Source organism: Podarcis melisellensis (assembly GCF_964234715.1).
Source record: "Podarcis melisellensis genome assembly, chromosome: 13".
In the NCBI taxonomy this organism is placed as follows: domain Eukaryota; kingdom Metazoa; phylum Chordata; class Lepidosauria; order Squamata; family Lacertidae; genus Podarcis; species Podarcis melisellensis.
In genome coordinates, this window is record NC_138545.1 from 45,029,457 (window position 1) to 45,051,429 (window position 21,973).

Consider the following 21,973-nt stretch of genomic DNA (forward strand, 5'->3'; position numbering starts at 1 on the left):
CGGCGCTCATCTCACTTTATTGGCTGAGGGAGCCGGCGTACAGCTTCCAGGTCACGTGGCCAGCATGACTAAGCCGCTTCTGGCGAAACCAGAGCAGCGCACGGAAACGCTGTTTTCCTTCCTGCCGGAGCAGTACCTATTTATCTACTTGCACTTTGATGTTCTTTTGAACTGCTAGGTTGGCAGGAGCAGGGACCGAACAACGGGAGCTCACGCCGTCACAGGGATTCGAACTGCCAACCTTCTGATCAGCAAGCCCAAGGCTCTGTGGTTTAGACCACAGCGCCACCTGTGTCACACGCCTGAGAAGCTCCTAGCGGTCAAAACCGACTTATACCCTGGAAGCCCTTTCAGAAGCATGAGGCTAGCTAGCAGTGTTCACGGAGCAGTTGAAATGCACTTTGTTCATGGTCAGAGATCCTGCAGTTTGTGGGTAGCCGTTGTGGAATCACAAATGTATTTACATACTGCGAGGATCTCAAGGTGGAGCATGTGGTTTTCTCCCGCTCCATTTTATCTTCAAAACAACCCTGGGACCTTCTCTTTTCATGATTCAACATGCTGAAGGGAAGACACTTGGCAGCACTCCTGCAGGTACGGGTGCAAGGGCAGCTTAAAAACCCAGCATGCTCTTCAGCCCCTCTGAACTAATTCTTTGTGAGCTTCCTAGAAGAGGGGCCCGGAGAGCAGCAACACGAGAGGAGGGCCTTTTCTGTGCTGGCTCCTCGCTTGCAGAATGCTCTCCCCAAGAAGATGGCCAGTGGCCATCGTCATACATCTTTAGCTGCCAGGCAAAAACACTTCTCCCAGGCCTTTGGCTAATTAAACAATCTATGGCCTTCTAAACTGTGTGAGGAATGTTTGTTATTATGATATGTATTTTTGTGTTTTTATATTATAAAGCATCCTGTTATCCTTGGGTGAAGGGCGGCATAGAATTATTATTAATTATTATTAATTAGGCATGAGAAAAAAGGTAAAGGTACCCCAACCCCGTACGGGCCAGTCTTGCCAGACTCTAGGGTTGTGCGCTCATCTCACTCTATAGGCCGGGAGCCAGCGCTGTCCGCAGACACTTCCAGGTCACATGGCCAGCGTGACAAGCTGCATCTGGCGAGCCAGCGCAGCACACGGAACGCCGTTTACCTTCCCGCTGGTAAGCAGTCCCTATTTATCTACTTGCACCCAGAAGTGCTTTCGAACTGCTAGGTTGGCAGGCGCTGGGACCGAACGACGGGAGCACACCCCACCACGGGGATTCGAACCGCCGACCATGCGATCCGCAAGTCCTAGGCGCTGAGGTTTTACCCACAGCGCCACCCGCGTCCCTTAGGCATGAGAAAAGACTGCTTCAAAACCCCACTCAGCCACAAAACTTATCTCACAGGGATGTCATGAAGATAAAATTGGGTGAGGGGAAAGACCGCCTTGAGATCCTTGAGGAAAAGCAGGACATAGATGAAATAAATTCTGTGGACTGGTTTGTGAGTAGCTGCAGATGACGTTTGCAGAAAAATAAACACACACAAGCATTTTTCTTCCCTGCAAACCTTAGGGCCCCCTTCCATTAATTATCTGTGTCTGCTAAGCCACCTTTCAGACTACAGTGGTGCCTCGCAAGATGAAATTAATTCGTTCCGCAAGTTTTTTCTTCTTGCGAGTTTTTCGTCTTGCAAAGCACGGTTTCCCATAGGAATGCATTGAAAATCAATCAATGCGTTCCTATGGAGACCGTCCGGGGACAGAGGGGAAGCGCCGCGCGCCTTCCCCTCTGTCCCCGGACCTGTTTAAAGCAAGGGGCAGCGGGGAGAAGATCACTTCTCCCCGTTGCCGCCCCTTGGTTCAAAAGGGGTCCGGGGACAGCGGGGAAGATGCGCTGCGCTTCTCCGCTATCCTCGGAGATTGCGGGGCTGGCAACGGGGAGAAGCGATCTTCTCCCTGCCGCCCCTTGCTTCAAAAGATGTCCGGGGACAGCGGGGAAGATGCGCTGCGCTTCTCCGCTATCCCCGGAGCTTGCGGGGCAAGCTTCATTTTGCGAAGCAAGCCCATAGGAAAATGCGTCTTGCGAAGCGGCTAAGAAAACGAAAAACTCCTTCGTCTAGTGAGTTTTTCGTCTTCCGAGGCGTTCGTCTTGCGGGGTACCACTGTACTTTTAAAGCCTGGAGTGATGATGCTTAAAATACGCTCTCTTAGTAACGGTCACACAAAATGATTTAATTATTTGCACACAGCAGGAGGGGGAGTCTGCTGTTCTCTTTATTCTGCTTATCTGAGAGTCTCTCCTTCACTTTGGGTGAATTGCAAGCGTTTGAGACAGAATTACTGAACAGGGACAAGGCAGCAGGAAAAACTACAAACCAAATAATGCAGATAAAAGTCCACACGTCAGAGAAAAGGGGTGTCGGTGTGTGCCAGGGTCTGCCTCTTTTTTTAATCCAAACAGCAAGAACTCCATCCTCTGGTTCTTCTCAATACAGGATTACTCTCGCAAGGATATCCATTCCATTTTTATACCTGAGAGAGATTTATCTGAGAGTCTCCACATCCTTGCAGCGATTTGTAATTCGGACTATCAAAACTTTCCCCCAAATGTTCAGAGCTTTGCATCCTTCTTGGCAGGATCTTTCCTTGATGGGAGTTGAGCAGCCACTTGCGCTGAAATCAATTTAAGAAAGCTTTCTCTGTCTCTGGAAGGCAGGGTCACTCTCAGTCTTCCTCCTCCTCCTCTTCTGCTTCAAAGACGGCTACCGCACACTGTCCAATCGGGACGTAAGCGACGACATCCACTTCTCCCCCACCCTTGCTGGGCTTCTGGAAATGAATCTCCAGGGCTTCACGCATCAATTCCTCATCCAGGACGTCTGGAATCCCCGACAGCAGGACAGTCCGAGTGCAGACCGAAGGACGGAACTGGAACGGGGAGAAAGAAAAAAGAGGATTTTGTTGTCGGCGTCCGTCTGCCTCGGGAGACAAAGAAGGACCGCCTCTGGGGGTGGTCGAACCGCCGCGTTAGCATCCCTGAAGTGACCTCCCTGGGGTGCAAGCCTGGGCAGTGTGGACGGAGGTCCTGGGCTGCCCAGATGGCTAGACCTCCCCTCTCTCGGCCTCATTGATGGGGTCCAAAGGAAAGCAGAGCAATACGTCTGGCACCAGCTTGGCCGCGGGAGTTGACGGAAGGAGGCGTACAAGACGCCATCCAACTGTTTTAGGGACTCCATTCCTTGGCCTTTTACTTCTCCCAAAGATATTCTGCAAGGCAGTGGAGGTTGATGATCAGAGCTTTCTCAGAGATGGGCTACCTTCCTAGGTACGTCATGTCAGGAGTTCAGCCTACACTCAAGTAGGACCCTGGCAGAGACACATGCCTGACTGGCATGTTCCCTCCCTCCTGGTCTTTCGTTTGGGAGCCTCAAAAGCTTTCTGCTGCCCGAACATCACAGCGACCGATGCCAACCAACACCGGCACTCTTAGGGATCCACAGAGTTTGCGCATCATGCGCGTGACAGACCTCAGCAACTCAGCATTTATTTACATATAAACACACATGCAGCACTGCAACATGGCTCCCTCTCTCTCTAGTATCAAGACAGCAAAGAGAAAAAGAACAAAGGACAATAGTCCCACTTCATGGAACACAAACATCCTGTTTCCGTCACTTCCCACTCTGTGGAGTCAAAACATACACCGTTGTGTGATAGACAAAAATCCCATGACTGCAACCATGGATCAGGAATTCTAACACGTCATGTGCTGAAACCATCTTTTTAATCATGGGACCCACTATTTTGGGTTAGAAGTGAAATTCAGAATTTTGCTGATGTAGCAGACTGCGCTGGTTAAATCCCTGACAAAATTCCGGACAATTTGTATCGTCCGCTCAATCTGCCGGAGCCTGTCTTTGCACGCAGGGGAAATCCCTAGGGCAGAATGAATGATGATGCCAGAGCTGAAGAGTCCTGGTTGCTTTTGCTAAATGCAAACATTACCACCAGCGGCTGCAACGAAAAGCATGAAGATCCAGGAACCCAACATGCATCTGATTTTGGACAGCAATGCTGCTGCATGATTTGGTTTCCTGAGGTCAGCACTGCTGTTGTGGTAGAGCCTTGGGGTAAGTTGGCCAGGACCCCTTTGAGCATGAAGAACCCTTAGGGACTGCCCATCCCATTTCGCCGCCTGAGGAGAAACAGGAAGGTGCCACACCCTCCCCCTGAAGCCTCGTTTAACTGAGGTTGTAGATTCTTGGTTCTGGCAGCAGGGAGATGTGAGGAGAAGCCACAGCTGCTTTTCCCATGGTTGTGGCACTGCCCCTTGGGATCCTGCCGCCCGAAGCGGCCACCTCCGTCTGCCTCATGGGAGAGCAGGCCCTGACCCAGCTTACCACATTCTGAAGCAATGCACATAGCCACATAATAATAATAATAATAATAATAATAATAATAATAATAAAATAATAATAATAATAATAATTTATTTATACCCCGCCCTCCCCGGCCAGAGCCAGGCTCAGGGCAGCTAACACCAACAAAATCACAGTAAAAACATAATAGGGGGGAAAGGGGGGGGAGAAAGAAAAAACACCCCAATTTAAAATACAGGTTAAAATGCAGCCTCATTTTAAAATAACTCACCTGCAGCTCTGCGATTTCTCCGCCAACATAGTGTGACAGCTTGACTGTGTGAATCTCCTGTCCAATGGGCACTTGGTACTGACCTTTTTGGATAAGCCGCTTGGCCACTGTAGAAGGGGGAGAGGCAAAGAAAAGGACAACATTGCGACTTTCCATCTCACTACTTTAAAAAAACGGCGCAGCTCTAACTACCCAAAGCGTAATACAGTGGTACCTTGGTTCTTGAACGTAATCCGTTCTGGAAGTCCATTCGACTTCCGAAACGTTCGAAAACCAAGGCGCGGCTTCCGATTGGTGCAGGTGCCCAAGAAACAATAGCTGACAGACGCATCAGACTTTTGGCTTATAATAATAAATAATAATAATAATAATAATAATAATAATAATAATAATAATAATAATTTATTTATACCCCGCCCATCTGGCTGGGTTTCCCCAGCCACTCTGGGCGGCTTCCAAAAGAATATTAAAATACTCTGATACATCAAACATTAAAAGCTTCCCTAAACAGGGCTGCCTTCAGATGTCTTCTAAAAGTCTGGTAGTTGTTGTTCTCTTTGACATCTGGTGGGAGGGCGTTCCACAGGGCGGGTGCCACTACCGAGAAGGCCCTCTGCCTGGTTCCCTGTAACTTGGCTTCTCGCAGTGAGGGAACCGCCAGAAGGCCCTCGGAGCTGGACCTCAGCGTCCGGGCAGAATGATGGGGGAGGAGACGCTCCTTCAGATATACTGGACCGAGGCCGTTTAGGGTCAGCACCAACACTTTGAATTGTGCTCGGAAACATACTGGGAGCCAATGTAGGTCTTTCAAGACCGGTGTTATATGGTCTCGGCGGCCGCTCCCAGTCACCAGTCTGGCTGCTGCATTCTGGATTAGTTGTAGTTTCCGGCTCACCTTCAAAGCTAGTCCCACGTAGAGCGCATTGAAGTAGTCCAAGCGGGAGATAACCTGAGCATGCACCACTCTGGCGAGACAGTCCGCAGGCAGATAGGGTCTCAGCCTGTGTACCAGATGGAGCTGGTACACAGCTGCCCTGGACACGGATTTAACCTGTGCCTCCATGGACAGCTGTGAGTCCATAATGACTCCCAGGCTGCGCACCTGGTCCTTCAGGGGCACAGTTACCCCATTCAGGACCAGGGAATCCTCCACACCTGCCCGCCTCCTGTCCCCCAGAAACAGTACTTCTGTCTTGTCAGGATTCAATCTCAATCTGTTAGCCGCCATCCATCCTCCAACCTTCTGAAAAAGGTTCGCAGACCGGAACACTGACATCTGGGTTTGCAGCATTCGGGTTCCGATTTGTTCGTCAACTAAGCCGTTCGAGAACCAAGGTTCTACTGTAGTTGGCATTTGGCAGAAGGGACTCTTGTATTCTGTACAGCACCTAGCACAAAGTTTCTTCCGAATGAAGATGATCATGTATTGTGGGTTGGGAGAAAACAAGCCCATTCACAGGGAAACGAAACGACGTGCTTGCTTACACCCTGGCTGTAAAATGAGCAGCAGCTCAACCAAAAATATGGCGGTTTCGGTTTAAAATAAATCTTAAGCATTCGTAGATGAGCTGGAGATGGTCCAAGAAAGGCAAATCAGGATGACCACCTCCCTTGCGACAAAAATAATTCACTGATTTTTGAGGTAAGCAAGCCACCTGCCCCTTCCCACTGCCTCTTCATCTATCTCCCCATACCTCCACCATCCATAAATGTCAGCACCATGTGGCCAGTGTCGCTCAGCCGCTCCACGCTGAACACCTCGCCTCCCATGTTCTGCCGCTTGCTGAAAAACAACTCCAGCTTCTCAAGCAGCCGGTCCTCAGGCAGAGAAGAGGCCACGATGCCAGACAGCAGGACCCGTCGCGGACTCTTTTCCAGGGAGATCTGTGCGGGATGGGGAAGAGGTCTTAGGAAACCAGAACGGCCGCATCATGGCACAGCTGAGGAAAGAAGTCCATCGGGGAAAGAAGAAAATGTGGGGTTGGGTGCAGGCCACCTCCCTCCACGCAATCCACCTCAAACAGTAGTGTGGTGACGGGCTGGCTGGAGGCAGAAGAGGCAACAGCCGGGGAACCCCCTAGGCCTAGGGAACCCCCAGGGGAAGAAGGCTCAGAGCAGGGCAAGGATGAGTGGTCAGCAGCAGAACAGGAAGTGGACCGGAGGAAGGAGGCGTCAGCAGCAGGAGAGGTGACAGGGTTTAGTGAGCTAGAAGAAACTGTGCCAGAGAGCAGTTCTAACTTGGAGGCAGAAGCGGAGGCTGGAGAGGAGGCTGGCCTAGAGGCAGGCGGCTGAAGAATCCAGGGCCTCTCCCCCTCCTGCTGTGGCCAGTCCCTCTCTCCCCTGGTCTCCTAGAACTCACAGAGAAACGAAACAGCCAGAGCAGAGGGTGGTTGTGTACAGACGCAGTCTGACACAGCATATAACACCGGTCCTGAAAGACCTACATTGGCTCGCAGTACGTTTCCAAGCACAATTCAAAGGGTTGGCGCTGACCTTTAAAGCCCTAAATGGCTTTGGTCCTGTATACCTGAAGGAGCGTCTCCACCCCCATCGTTCGGCCCGGACGCTGAGGTTCAAATCTGAGGGCCTTCTGGCGGTTCCTTCCCTGCCAGAAGTGAGGTTGCAGGGAACCAGGCAGAGGGCCTTCTCGGTAGTGGCACCCGCCCTTTGGAACGCCTTCCCATCAGATGTCAAGGAAATAAACATCTACCTGATTTTTAGAAGACATCTGAAGGCAGCACTGTTTAGGGAAGTTTTTAATGTTTGATCGTGTTTTTAATATTCTGTTGGGAGCCACCCAGAGTGGCTGGAGAAACCCACCCAGATGGGCGGGATATAAATAATAAATTTTCTCTTCTTCTTCTTCTTCGTCTTATTATTATTATTATTATTATTGGAAAGACCCTGGAGAGGAGGAGTCTTAGTGGATACCAGGAAGACGGGGATCTTCAGTCCTCCTAACTGCTTCATCGGGGCAAGGCCTCCTAGAAAGTGTTGCTGAGACCACTAGGCCTGAGCTGTGGTCTGTTTTCTGGAATATTTAAAGCTAAATCTAAAGTTGCCGGATTGACTCAGTGGTGGCTATCTAGTCTTTTATATATCATATGTGTTTGGATTATTAATGTATTTGGAGGACATTGTATGGTTTTATTGTTTACACTTATGCCAGTGAAGGCCAATAACAACTGCACTGGCCTCGGGTGATTTGTTGTTTTTGTTGCTGACCTACGCTTGACTCCGGCCCTGACAGAGTGCTATCACAGTTGCATGGATTGTAGCCTTACTGCAGAGGTGCAGAAAATGTGCTGAGTGTGGTGCTATGTGCAGCATTCAACTGCCTGGGAATGTTAGCTTTCATTTTTTGAAATAATACAGTGGTAAAGGTAAAGGTACCCCTGCCCGTACGGGCCAGTCGTGACCGACTCTGGGGTTGTGTGCTCATCTCGCTTAAGAGGATGGGAGCCAGCGCTGTCTGAAGACACTTCCGGGTCACGTGGCCAGCGTGACGAAGCTGCTCTGGCGAGCCAGCACCAGCGCAGTGCACGGAAACGCCGTTACCTTCCCGCTATAAAGCAGTCCCTATTTATCTACTTGCACTTAGGGGTGCTTTCGAACTGCTAGGTGGGCAGGAGCAGGGACCGAACAACGGGAGCTCACCCCGCCGCGGGGATTCGAACCGCCGACCATACAATCGGCAAGTCCTAGGCACTGAGGTTTTACCCACAGCGCCACCCGCGTCCCATAATACAGTGGTACCTCGGGTTAAGAACTTAATTCGTTCTGGAGGTCTGTTCTTAACCTGAAACTGTTCTTAACCTGAGCTACCATTTTAGCTAATGGGGCCTCCCGCTGCCGCCGCCGCACCACCACCGCGCGATTTCTGTTCTCATCCTGAGGTAAAATTCTTAACCCGAGGTACTATTTCTGGGTTAGCGGAGTCTGTAACCTGAAGCGTCTGTAACCCGAGGTACCACCATACTAATAAAACCAAGAACAGGTTTCTAGTTACAGAGTTAAGATTCGATAAAGAATCCAAACTTTCCTGTTCCAGCCCATTTTCTATTTCAAATGTTCCCAATTACAATTACCCCCAATCACCCCAAAGTTTGGATGCGGCAGATCTGTATTGTGGGTCCAATTTTACAGATGCAGAACCCACCTCCAAGGATGAGGGCAAGAGTAACACCATCGGCTCAGCCTTCACGTGCACATAGCTGAATTCATCCAGTTGAACCTGGTGCTGCTCCATTTCAATGATCCTGGAGGCAACTGACAGGGAGGAGTGGAAAAAGAGGTCAATTCAACTCCAACTATCTCCTTCCATCCATATGTTTTCAATTCAAAAAGGTAAAAGGATCCCTGACCGTTAGGTCCAGTCGTGGCCGACTCTGGGGATGCGGTGCTCATCTCGCTTTATTGGCTGAGGGAGCCGGCGTACAGCTTCCGGGTCATGTGGCCAGCATGAAAAAGCTGCTTCTGGCGAACCAGAGCAGCTCATGGAAATGCCGTTTAACTTCCCGCCGGAGCGGTACCTATTTATCTACTTGCACTTTGACGTGCTTTCGAACTGCTAGGTTGGCAGGAGAAGGGACCGAGCAACGGGAGCTCACCCTGTCATGAGGATTCGAACCGCCAACCTTCTGATCAGCAAGTCTTAGGCTCTGTGGTTTAACCCGCATCCCCATCTGTCAGTTCAGCAACCCAGAATTAATTCCCATCCTCCTTTAAGATGGAAACAAGATGCTTTTTTTGTCTGCGTGTGATTGCATTGAGGGGTGTGTGGAGTGTTAGGGGACAGAGAAGGCGCATCATGCTCCTTCTGGGGTAGCTTGGTCCCTACTCTGTACCCCAGGAATGGCTTTGACTAGCTGGTTAAACAAGTCAGGGGTAGTCAGTGGGTCTCAAACCCTCAGTGACTTAGGGACTTCCCCTGTATTCAAAGACAGGCTCTGGCAGATTAAGCGGACAAGACCAATGGTGTGTCCAGAGGTGAAGAAAGCATTATTTGCATGTGTTATAGAGGGAAGTGAGGGGCAGGTGGGGCTCATCAGCCTGGGAAGGTAGCCCATCTGGGAGAAGGAAAACTCAGATCCGAAATCTCCGCTGCATTGCAGGATATCTTCAGGAGAAGAAAAGGCTACCAGCCTTTCTCAACCCGTGGGTCCCCAGATGTTGTTGAACTACAACTCCCATCACTAGCTAGCAAGGCCAGAGCTCAGGGATGATGGGAGTTGTAGTCCAACAACATCTGGGGACCCACAGGTTGAAAACCACTGGGCTAAGGAGTAAACTCTACACAGATCCGGAGAGGAATCCCCAAGGTGGTTGGATGGCATTTCTGTTGTACATACAGTGGTACCTCCGGTTACGTACTTAATTCGTTCCAGAGGTCCGTTCTTAACCTGAAACCGTTCTTAACCTGAGGTACCACTTTAGCTAATGGGGCCTCCTGCTGCTGGTGCGCCACCGCTGTGCGATTTCTGTTCTCATCCTGAGGTAAAGTTCTTAACCTGAGGTACTACTTTCGCGTTAGCGGAGTCTGTAACCCAAAATGTTTGTAACCTGAGGTGTTCATAACCCGAGGTACCACTGTACAACTTTTAGAAGACAGCCGTGCATCAGGAAGTTTTTAACGTTTGATGCTTTATAGTGTTTTACATACAATGGTACCTCGGTTTTCAAACGTCTCCATGGATGTACATTTTGGTTTTCGAACGCCGCAACCCCGGAAGTAAATGCTTCGGTTTTCAAACATGCCTCGGAAGTCGAACACGAAACGCGGCTTCCTCTGAGTGTAAGATCCTGAGGCCTAACTGTCGGCTGTTGAGTTTTCGGTTTTCGAACATTTCAGAACTCGAACGGTCTTCCGGAACGGATTATGTTCGAAAACCAAGGTACCACTGTATTGTGTAAGCTGGCTAGAGTGGCTGGCGAAACCCAGCCAGATGGGTGGGGTATAAGTAATAAAATTATTATTATTATTCCTTTGGACCACACCAGCCAGGCTGAGTCTTGTTGTCTGGGGAGGCCAGGGTTTGTATACACACTGCCCACAAGAAGTCACCTCAGTGCTGTCCGTGCAGCAGTTTGACTTCATGCCTGGAGGCGCACGCCATTGCCTTTGAGACAGACAGATGCCAAACAACGACATTGCTTGAAAGGGTTGGGCAAGAACTATGGAACCTCATCAATAGAGGGATGAATTAGATTGAGAAACCAGGAATTGTAGTTGGGTGATCTCTTAAGGTGCCTTCCCTATAGCGGAGGAGCAAGTCCCATCACTAGAGATAAAAGTGGTTGGGACTTTATACAAGATTCCTACTGCTGGCAAGGGGCTGGTTGAAATCACCCGCAAAGAGCCTGTGGGTTGTATTCAGCTAACTATTACTCGGAGTAGATCCATTACAATGAATAGGTGTAAGCTAGTCATGGCCATTAATTGCAGCGACCGATTAATGTGCGTCCGAAAGACGCACCATTGTGCACACGCACATGGCGCCAAACCCAGAAGTGACCCAGAAATATCCCTGGGCCAAAATGCTCCCAATCGGCTGTCTCTGCCTGCTCTTAGGTTCCCCAACTTAGGGCCACCCTGTGGCATCTTTTCGGGGTCATAATTTCAATCCGAACAGCTGCTCCTACCCTCATGGCTTTCAAAAGTGATGAGAGCCGATCCCCCAGGCACAGGGTATCGAATCTGTGGCCGGGCTGTCAAACGGTTAGGCAATGTCTCCTCCTTTGCTTCTTCCATGCGGCCTTTAAACACCATCGCCCGTTCAGGTAAGTTGGTTGGCACCTGGAGAGTTGGCAGGAGAGAGAAGGTTGATATGAGAATGGGGTTTTTTTTCTGCCAGGTTTCGCACTCTACAACAAACTCTATTGTGAGTCAGAATTCCAAGTGGATGTATCTCCCACGCGTACTCTTCTTGTTTCGTATTTCACGTTGCCTCTTCTGATTAAAACTTTTAAATTAATAAGTAACTGTAGAACTCAGCTAGCAGATAGTTTAAGGAAAATGTGAAGGAAAGGACAGAGCAGTTCTGTGCATAGGCAGAGATTCTGCCTTGCCACTGAACAAACGCCACCAGTCTCAGTTGGTTTGCAGGGCAGAAAAGAGGAATAATATAATTTAATTTCTTTCTACATACATACATACATACATACATACATACATACATATGCCACCCATCTGGCTGGGTTTCCCCAGCCACTCTGGGTGGCTCCCAACAGAATATTAAAAACACGATAAAACATCAAACATTAAGAACTTCCCTAAACAGGGCTGCTGTCAGATGTCTTCTATAAGTCAGATAGTTGTTTATTTCCTTGACATCTGATGGGAGGGCATTCCACAGGGCGGGTGCCACTACCGAGAATGCCCTCTGCCTGGTTCTCTGTAACTTCACTTCTTATAATGAGGGAACCAGCAGAAGGCCGTCAGAGCTGGACCTCAGTGTCCGGGCAGAACAATTGGGGTGGAGAAGCTCCTTCAAGTATACTGGGCTGAGGCCATTTAGAGCTTTAAAGGTCAGCACCAACCCTTTGAATTGTGCTTGGAAACGCATTGGGAGCCAATGTAGCTCTTTCAAGACCAGTATTATATGGTCTCGGCAGCTACTCCCAGTCACCAGTCTAGCTGCTAGATTAGTTGTAGTTTCCGGGTCACCTTCAAAGGTAACCCCACGTAGAGCGCATTGCAGTAGTCCAAGCGGGAGATAACCAGAGCATGCACCACTCTAGCGAAACAGTCTGCAGGCAGGTAGGGTCTCAGCCTGCATACCAGATGGAATCTCAAGAGGAATTATGACTGGGATTCAATGGCTCCTTCCGGGAAAGACACAAGCTTGTCTTCATGAGAAAACTAGCCTATTTCTCAGGCCACATGCTTCCCCACACCCAGTACCTTGTGGAGCTCTTCTTGGGCAACCTGAAACCTTTCCAGCTGCTCCAGTTCATTTTCCAGAGCGAGTTTCTCTTCTAGCAATTGGCGTTTTTCCATCAGCGCCAACTGAATCTCTCTCTGCAGGGAAAAGATGGTGATCCATTAAACAGGGAACACAAGGGATGTCTGCAGTGCAGACAACCTGTAAACCCAAGATATGCTCAAGATGTGTTTGGACTCCATCTCCCATCTATGGGATATTTAAAGTGCAGTCAAACCAAGAGTTTGCTACATAGGCACATTTTTACAGTCGATTATTGGGATGCAGGTGGCGCTGTGGGTTAAACCACAGAGCCTAGGACTTGCCGATCAGGTCGGCAGTTCAAATCCCCACAACGGGGTGAGCTCCTGTTGCTCGGTCCCTGCTCCTGCCCACCTAGCAGTTCGAAAGCACGTCAAAGTGCAAGTAGATAAATAGGTACCGCTCCAGTGGGAAGGTAAACGGCATTTCCGTGCGCCGCTCTGGTTCACCAGAAGCAGCTTAGTCATGCTGGCCACATGACCCGGAAGCTGCATGCCGGCTCCCTTGGTCAATAAAGCGAGATGAGCGCCACAACCCCAGAGTCGGTCACAACTGGACCTAATGGTCAGGGGTCCCTTTACCCTTTACCTTTTGCATTTCAATATTTTACCATGAGCTGCCCAGAGAACATAGTTTGGGGGAGGCGTGCAACGACTGCAAACAAATAAATTGGTAAAAAGGTAAAGGACCCCTGGACGGTTAAGTCTAGTCAAAGACGACTATGGGGTTGCAGCGCTCATCTTGCTTTCAGGCCAAGGGAGCCGGTGTTTGTCCACAGACAGCTTTCCAGGTCATGTGGCCAGCAGGACTAAACAGCTTCTGGCACAACAGGACACCAGGATGGAAACCAGAGCACATGGAAACGCCGTTTACCTTCCCGCCGCAGTGGTACCTATTTATCTACTTGCACTGGTGTGCTTTCGAACTGCTAGGCTGGCAGAAGCTGGGACAGAGTCACATGGATTCAAAGTGCCGACCTTCTGATCGGCAAGCCCAAGAGGTTCAGTGGTTTAGACCACAGCACCACCTGTGTCCCTGACAAACAAGTAAAAACAGGCTTATCACATAAGTTACACAGTTTGCATAATTTATTATTATGTGCATGTGTTAATCTGGGGGTAGGGTGCCAGAGTCCAATTTTCTGAGAATCTCAGCTCTCTAACTTTCCTTGAAGCATGTATTTGGCGTACACGGCTGCAAGAAAAGCCTGAACATACATCAGCAACACCTGGGGAAATATCAGAAAGATGGAGGAAAACACGGAGGACGATTTTCTGTGGTCATATTTCCCCTCCCGACCTTTCACAATGACTTGCAGAAGCAAAATAAAAGGATGCAAAATAAGAAAATGGGTGTTTATGTTTCACCAGGACGACTGCATAACTGAATATCTCTCAGTGCAGGACTGCGGGGATGTTGATGAATTATTTGCTTTTCTTTAAAGCAGGGCAGAGGAATCTGTAGCCCTGCAGTTGTTGCTGGAGAGTTCAACAACAAACATGTTTCCCATTCCCTGCTTTAAAAGAATGATAGACTCAACCCTGGTCTTAAAAGATCTGTACTATGGTTTTCCCAGTAGTGATGTATGGAAGTGAGAGCTGGACCATCAAGAAGGCTGATTGCCGAAGAATTGATGCTTTTGAATTCTGGTGCTGGAGGAGACTCTTGAGAGTCCCATGGACTGCAAGAAGATCAAACAGATCCATTCTCAAGGAAATCAGCCCTGAGTGCTCACTGGAAGGACATATCGTGAAGCTGAGGCTCCAATACTTTGGCCACCTCATGAGAAGAGAAGACTCCCTGGAAAAGACCCTGATGTTGGGAAAGATGGAGGGCACAAGGAGAAGGGGACGACAGAGGAGGAGATGGTTGGACAGTGTTCTCGAAGCTACCAGCATGAATTTGACCAAACTGCGGGAGGCAGTGGAAGACAGGAGTGCCTGGTGTGCTCTGGTCCATGGGGTCAAGAAGAGTTGGAAACGACTAAACAACAACAACAACAACAACCTGAAAACCTGCTTTCTGGGGCTGAGACTCTTCTTCAAGCTCCTGGAGTCTTTTACGCAGAAGCTCAGTTTCTCTCTCGAGTTTTGACGCCTCTCGTTCGCTCTCTTTTCTGCCAGCCTCCAAGGAAAACCGGTCTACCTCCAATGCTTTGCACATATCCTAAAAAGGTGACAAGTAGACGTGTGGCAGTCAGAAAGGATAAAACAAGGAAAGGGGAAATCTGAAGAAAATGTGTGTATTTTTTTTATCCCAATGAATTTTTTTCCAGTAGGCAAAATGGGAAATCAGGGTGATGCGCTTTAATACTATATGAGAAAGTTTCTGTCGACATAATAGGTTTCCTTTTGTTTACTAAGAAGTTTGTGTTATCTATTGTTTCTTTCAGCTTTTCAGGTGGCAAACACAAATATTTAAGAAGCATAAGGGGGAGCTCCCTCTCTAATACCAGGTATATATTTACATTTTTGCTAGCACAAAAGTAATGCACTTTACTTTGGGGGCCACAGTTCTAGGCATGCTAAACTCGGGGTGATCCCCACTAAATAGAATGGATTTTGCTTCTGAGTAAACATGCAGAGAATAAATTTAAAACCAGGGTGGAGTCAGTAAGACTTGATTTAAATCATTTTTTTTTACAGAAGGACTCATTCTTGCATATTTACAACCAGAGGAAGTTTTCATTTTTGGAATAATAAATTTTCAGAGTAGTTGTTTACAATTATATCAAAAATTACTGATTTGGTTATACTATTAGAAAGACATAGACAGATAATTATGAAATTATTGTGAGGTTTAATAAGTTAACTGTTTATATTCTGAGAACTTTTCTGTAGTGGTTAAACATTTTTTTTTTTTAAAAAGAAAAACTTAGATTGAGTTTTAGCACACATGAAAAACTTAAACCCTTATTTCCTGAGGAATATAGCCTTTGGAGTAGAATGTAACTTAAATAGAAAACTATCTTTAGAAAGATTTGTCATTCCAAAAGCATTTTATTTTAAAATCCAATTTCAATTTTTAAAAATCCGATTTCAATTTTAAAAAAAATCATTGGTTTTTATCCATCCTGTTTAAAATAAAAAGCAATTAAAAATAAAATAAATATAAAGGAAAGAGCTTTGAGGAAAGCCTCCGTACACCAACACATCTCACTTCCGACATGAGAGACAACTGCTGTTTCCAAAGAAGAGTACCTGCCATTTCAAGGTTTGTTCTGCTGCCAGTGTCTCCAAAGACTCACTTGCTGAAATTCTTGGACTGGGCAGGTAGATGAAGGAGTCCTGAAGAGCAGAACAAAAGGATGTTCGTTCACAGCCCAGGGCCTCCGGCCTCCACGCAACAGGAGCGCGGAGGCGAGTTCAAAAACTTATGGGACATGGTGGGGACGGGGAGAAGGGGACTAACTTTTTATTATTTTTATTTTTATTAAAGCTTTATTGCAGAACAATTTACACACTACATAAAAAACAACACAAACCAACCAACACCATACCCTCATAACAACTAAACACGAACGAACAACATATCATTTGGCATCACACACACTTCTGATTCTCCTCACTGTACTTTTTTACACATTATTCACACTTCCTTATTTTTTTAAGTGTTGCATATCAAAATGAGATTTTTGCTTTTATAATTTCCTCATTATTCAAGATTCAATCTAGACCTGTCAGAAGATTTGCATTATCACAATATATTTTTAGATATTCGTTGAATATTGTCCAACCTTTACTCACTTTCTGGTTTGAGTTTCCTCTTAATCTCCCAGTCATTTTCGCAAGTTCTAAATATTCTATCATCTTCACCTGCCAGTCAATTTTTGTGGGGGTTGAGTCACCTTTCCAGTTTTTTACTATTAAAATTCTGGCCGCCATGGTTGCTTACATAAAAGAGTTTCTAAAGATTTTTTTGTATTTTGGTAGACATCATGCCTAACAGAAAGGCTTCTGGGGGTTCTTTGAAGGTGAATTTAAATATCTTTTTGAGTTTGTTATATATTATGTCCCAGAATTCTCGTATCCTCACGCAGTCCCACCACATGTGCAGGAAGGTACCTACCCCCTTTTTGCATCTCCAGCAAACATTTTGAGTTCTTTTTATACATCTTGGCCAGTTTGAGAAGGGGACTAACTATTGATCACTTGGTAAATATATCAACTTCTTGAAGTAAATGCACAGAGCTGCCCTAACTGCCGTGTGAGGCAGCGACTTGCATACAGTCATACCTTGGGTTGCGAACGCTGCGGGCTGCGCATTTTGGGGTTGCGGACAGCGCCGAACCCGGAAGTACCAGAACGGGTTACTTCCAGGTTTTGGCACTTGTGCATGCGCAGAAGCACAAAATAACATCACGCACATGCGGAAAAGCACCAAATCGCGTCATGCGCAGCGCTTCAGGCTGCGAACGTGCCTCCCGCACGGATCACGTTCACAACGGATTAAGAACTTAATTCGTACTGGAGGTCCATTCTTAACCTGAAACTGTTCTTAACCACTTTAGCTAATGGGGCCTCCTGCTGCTGCCACGCCACCGGAGCACGATTTCTATTCTCAGCCTGAAACAAAGTTCTTAACCTAAGGTCATATTTCTGGGTTAGCGGAGTCTGTAACCTGAAGTATATGTAACCCGAGGTACCACTGTACTTGAAAGCGGCACTCTTGAATCAAGGTTTCTCGTATCACTCTGAAGGAAGACGCAACAAACATGTTTAGCAGAGAGGCATATGGTGTTAATATGGAAAAGGATCTATTCTCTAAAGAGCACACAGCAACAGCGGCTTAACTGTGGAGTAGTAAATTACAGGAATGCATAGGGGGGAGCAAAACAAGCCAAGGGAGTCACAGGATTCCCTCGTGGGATTCATCCAAAGACAAGATCAGTGGACAACAAACTGTGTCACCCCCTATTAGTACTAAAGTAAGGTTAACTGGGGACGTTCGTGGCCCAAACCACTGAACCTAGGCTTGCCGATCAGAAGGTCGGCGGTTCAAATCCCCGCAACGGGGTGAGCTCCCATTGCTCGGTCCCAGCTCCTGCCCACCTAGCAGTTCGAACGCACGTCAAAGTACAAGTAGATAAATAGGTACCACTCTGGCAGGAAGGTAAACGGTGCTTCCCTGCACTGCTCTGGTTCGCCAGAAGCGGCTTAGTCATGCTGGCCACATGACCCGGAAGCTGTACGCCGGGTCCCTCGGCCAGTAAAGCGAGATGAGCACCGCAACTCCAGAGTCTGTCAGGACTGGACCTAATGGTCAGGAGTCCCTTTACCTTTAAGGTTAACTTGGGACACGGGTGGTGCTGTGGTCTAAACCACTGAGCCTAGAGCTTGCCGATCAGAAGGTCGGCGGTTTGAATCCCTGCAACAGGGTGAGCTCCCGTTGCTTGGTCCCAGCTCCTGCCAACCTAGCAGTTCGAAAGCACATCAAAGTGCAAGTAAATAGGTACCACTCCGGCGGGAAGGTAAACGGTGTTTCCATGCACTGCTCTGGTTTTGGTGTTCCGTTGTGCCAGAAGTGGCTTAGTCATGCTGGCCACATGAGCCGGAAATCTGTCTGCAGACTCCAGTGGCCAGTAAAGCGAGATGAGCGCCACAACCCCAGAGTCGTCTGCGACTGGACTTAACTGTCAGGGGTCCTTTACCTTTACCTTTTTAAGGTTAACTGGGAGGCTCTCAGCTGCCAGTCCAAGGGGTTTGGAAGGACTGGATAGCTGCTGCTAGCCCCGGATGGGCAAGTTAAATATGGATGCGACTTTTGCACCCGAGCAAGGGAACCAGTGGCACTAATTAACATAACACACAGCCTTGGAAGGATTCCAAGGAAATCAATGGTCAGTAAGCAGAGGGTGGGTATTTTCTTCTTCACGCAACATAAAATTAACTCGTCCATGTGCCACCACCAAAGGTGGAAATGCCACTGGTTTAGGGGACTTGAGGAAGGGCTGGTTGAAGTCTATCCACATGAAAACACAGTCCTGATTACATTCAGCGTTCATAATTTCAGCAGGATAATTTAAGGGGGTCATTTTGTTGCTGCTGTTCTTAAAACAACTGCGTCAGAAATACTTGATGTTTTACTGAGAATATCTCAGAGGTTTCCCAGCAGATCCTGGGCTCATTGCACTACATTTAAAATAGCAAGCTGACCGAAACACTAAGGAAAGCTGGTGTAAGTTTTAATCTGTTTTACTGTTTTAATTTTTTGATTGTATTTTTTCCCCGATTCCCTTGTTTTTATCTTTTTCAAAACCACTTTGAGATTTATTTATTTTTACAATCAAATGGACGGCCTATATATTTTACGAAATAAATAAAAAGATACCACTTTAAACCTACAGTTCCCCCCAAAGAATCCTGGGAACTGTAGTTTGTTAAGGGTCCTGAGAGCTGTTAGTAGACCTCTCTATTACAAAGCTTTGATATCCAGAATTCCCTTGGAAGAGGGATTGATTTTTAAATCATTCTGGGAACTGTAGTTCCGTGAGAGGAATAAGGAATGCCAAACAACTCCCAGCAGACCCTTAGCAAACTACAATTCCTAAGATTCTGGGGGGGGGGAGCCAAGTTTATTTAAAGTGGTGTGATATTGCTTTAAATATGTACTGCTTAGTCCTCATCCATCCTCTGGGTGCCACACAGAGGCAGATTCTTAGTTGCCTATTTGTTGCCTGCTCACCTCATCTGAATACATCCTGTTGACACACCTGGAAGAAAACAGAAGGGCTGAGTTTGCAGTGCACTTTAATACAAAACAGAGCTAACCCAAATACCACCCAGGGCGGGGGGGGGGGAGAGAGATAATGTAATTCGGTTTTATTATGCAAATATGCGTCTGCTTTGCATAATTTATTCTGCTTCACATACCCTAGAGCAGCACAAAGAGCTTAGATCCCTAAAACTCCCGTCTTTATCCAGAGATTCCTTGTTTCCTCGCCTCCGTTTCCCTGCACGCCGCCACGCCTCTCTTCCTCGGTCATACGGACTAGAAACCTGACACCGGAAAAGTCGAGACCCGCCATGGGAGAAGCCCGGATTTTTGTTGTGGGGCAGAACCTCAGTTTGCCATGTATTGATTATTGATTTCGGAGGGCAGCTGCCACTCCCTGCCTCCCCCCTCTTGGCTTCTCCCATGAAACCCGCCCTGCTTGCTGAATTCACAGTGCCCGGTCCCGATCCCCAGGCTTCAAATGCAATGGTTGCTGACCCGCCCCAACCCGCCGCCCCTACGGAGGACTCATCCTGACCTCGCATCCTGACCTCCGGCGTCGAAAGGCAGGCGGCGCGCAGAGGGCGCGCACGGACACCTCTATCCAAGCGCAAAGCGGAGCGTTTGGGTGCTGCGGTTTGGGGACCGATGCGGATCAGGCCCACAAGACCCCCCCCCCAGACTAGCGATCTTACCTTCCGCAGCAGCTGCTGGCCTCCCTGCGTCGCTTCCACTTTCGATTTCCAGCTGTTAAAAGCCTCCTCCCCCAAACCAAGCCCCGCCCCGAAGCGTGAAGTCTGCCTCCCAGGCTTGGATGGGTGCGCCTTTGTGGCGTTGGAAGGGATCCCGGGTCATCTAGTCCAACCCCCGCCCCTTGCCATGCAGGAATCTCAGCATAGAATTGTAAGAAGGGATCTATTTGGTCCCCAGAGTTTGTGTGTTTAATCTGGGATTTCCGAGGAGCAACCTTCCAGGTTCCGATATCTCAATGGAGAGATTGTTTTGGAATAACGGATTGCCTCGTCTTTAAACTTTTTCCGTTATCCTTGCTATATAGATTGCATGTCAGAGTTCAGCATAGAAGTGTTTAAATGGCAATGAACATGTGCAAAGTGCCCCCACCACAAAATAAATCGGCACCCACAGCTAAGCAATTATGCATTTACTAGAGGGGTGTGTGTGTGTGTGCACGCATCTTATTGTTTTCATGGGCTATTGACAACCTTTCTTCACTCCAGAGTAGAGCCGTACTCTGCTCATGCTCAGAGGTGCACTGTCAGCATTTCGGAGGAGCAGCTTGACAAGAGAAAAGTGCTGGAGAACAGTGTTAGCAACGGATTTGCTCAAGTGCTTCCATTTGTATGCACTTCCATGCCAACCACGTCTGAAGACGGTTGGAGAATGGATGGCGGCTAACAGATCGAGGTTGAATCCTGACAAGACAGAAGTACTATTTTGGGGGGACAGGAGGCAGGTGGGTGTGAAGGACTCCCCGGTCCTGAATGGGGTAACTGTGCCCCTGAAGGGCCAGGTGCACAGCCTGGGAGTCATTCTGGACTCACAGCTGTCCATGGAGGCGCAGGTCAATTCTGTGTCCAGGGCAGCTGTCTACCAGCTCCATCTGGTACACAGGCTGAGACCCTACCAGCCCGCAGATTGTCTCGCCAGAGTGGTGAATGCTCTGGTTATCTCCTGCTTGGACTACTTCAATGCGCTCTACGTGGGACTAGCTTTGAAGGTGACCCGGAAACTACAACTAATCCAGAACGCAGCAGCCAAACTGGTGACTGGGAGCAGCAGCCGAGACCCTATAACACCGGTCTCGAAAGATCTACACTGGCTCCCAGTACGTTTCCGAGCACAATTCAAAGTGCTGGTGCTGACCTTTAAAACCCTAAACAGCTTCAGTCCAGTATACCTGAAGGAGTGTCTCCACCCCCATAATTCTGCCCAGACACTGAGGTCCAGCTCCGAGGGCCTTCTGGCGGTTCCCTCACAGCGAGAAGCCAAGTTACAGGGAAGCAGGCAGAGGGCCTTCTCGGTAGTGGCACCTGCCCTGTGGAATGCCCTCCCACCATATGTGAAAGAGAAAAATACCGTATTTTTCGTCCTATAGGACGCACTGGCCCATAGGACGCACCTCCTTTTTTGGGGTGGGGAATGAATAAAAAAAAATTATTTCCCCCCTTCAGCCGCGGCTGCCGCCCCAAGCCTTGCACATGCCTGCCCAAAGCACGGGGCACCCTCCGGAGGGCTCCGCGTGCTTCGGGCGGCACGCTGCCACCCCAAGCCTCGCGCGCCCGGCGGGAGCTCCTGCCGGGCGCGCAAGGCTTGCAGACACTCGCCCGAAGCACGGGGAGCCCTCCTGCCGGGGGCGCAAGGCTTGCAGACACTCGCCCGAAGCACGGGGAGCCCTCCGGAGGGCTCCGCGTGCTTCGGGCAACAGGCTGCCGCCCCAAGCCTTGCGCGCCTGGCGGGAGCTCCTGCCGGGCGCGCAAGGCTTGCAGACACTCGCCTGAAGCACAGGGAGCCCTCCGGAGGGCTCCGCGTGCTTCGGGCAACAGGCTGCCGCCCCAAGCCTCGCGCGCCTGGCGGGAGCTCCTGCCGGGCGTGCAAGGCTTGCAGACACTCGCCCGAAGCACGGGGAGCCCTCCGGAGGGCTC

General features: G+C 48.8%; 2 protein-coding genes across 4 annotated transcripts in view; both read right to left on the reverse strand.

The window, feature by feature from the left end:
• The window catches only part of LOC309354249 (glucose-6-phosphatase catalytic subunit 1-like), a 109,885-nt gene that overhangs the window by 21,826 nt on the left and 66,086 nt on the right, over positions 1-21,973 (reverse strand). The window lies entirely within an intron of this gene.
• Positions 2,213-20,112, reverse strand: IFI35 (interferon induced protein 35). Its single transcript, XM_081884302.1, has 10 exons — positions 20,006-20,112; positions 19,281-19,308; positions 15,797-15,883; positions 14,604-14,762; positions 12,536-12,652; positions 11,275-11,428; positions 8,792-8,901; positions 6,327-6,516; positions 4,633-4,739; positions 2,213-2,910 (listed from the first exon to the last, which is right to left on the reverse strand). The coding sequence occupies exons 2-10, from the start codon at positions 19,293-19,295 to the stop codon at positions 2,707-2,709; spliced, it is 1,143 nt and encodes a 380-aa protein (XP_081740428.1). The 5' UTR covers positions 19,296-19,308; positions 20,006-20,112; the 3' UTR covers positions 2,213-2,706.

Bases quoted from the DNA above. Each gene is read 5' to 3' on its own strand.
- IFI35 (XM_081884302.1), bottom strand. The intron at 11,429-12,535 runs GTACTGGGTGTG...CCAACTCTCCAG, and splicing joins CCCAAGAAGAGCTCCACAAG to GTGCCAACCAACTTACCTGA. The intron at 4,740-6,326 runs GTATGGGGAGAT...CCCCTTCTACAG, and splicing joins GACATTTATGGATGGTGGAG to TGGCCAAGCGGCTTATCCAA.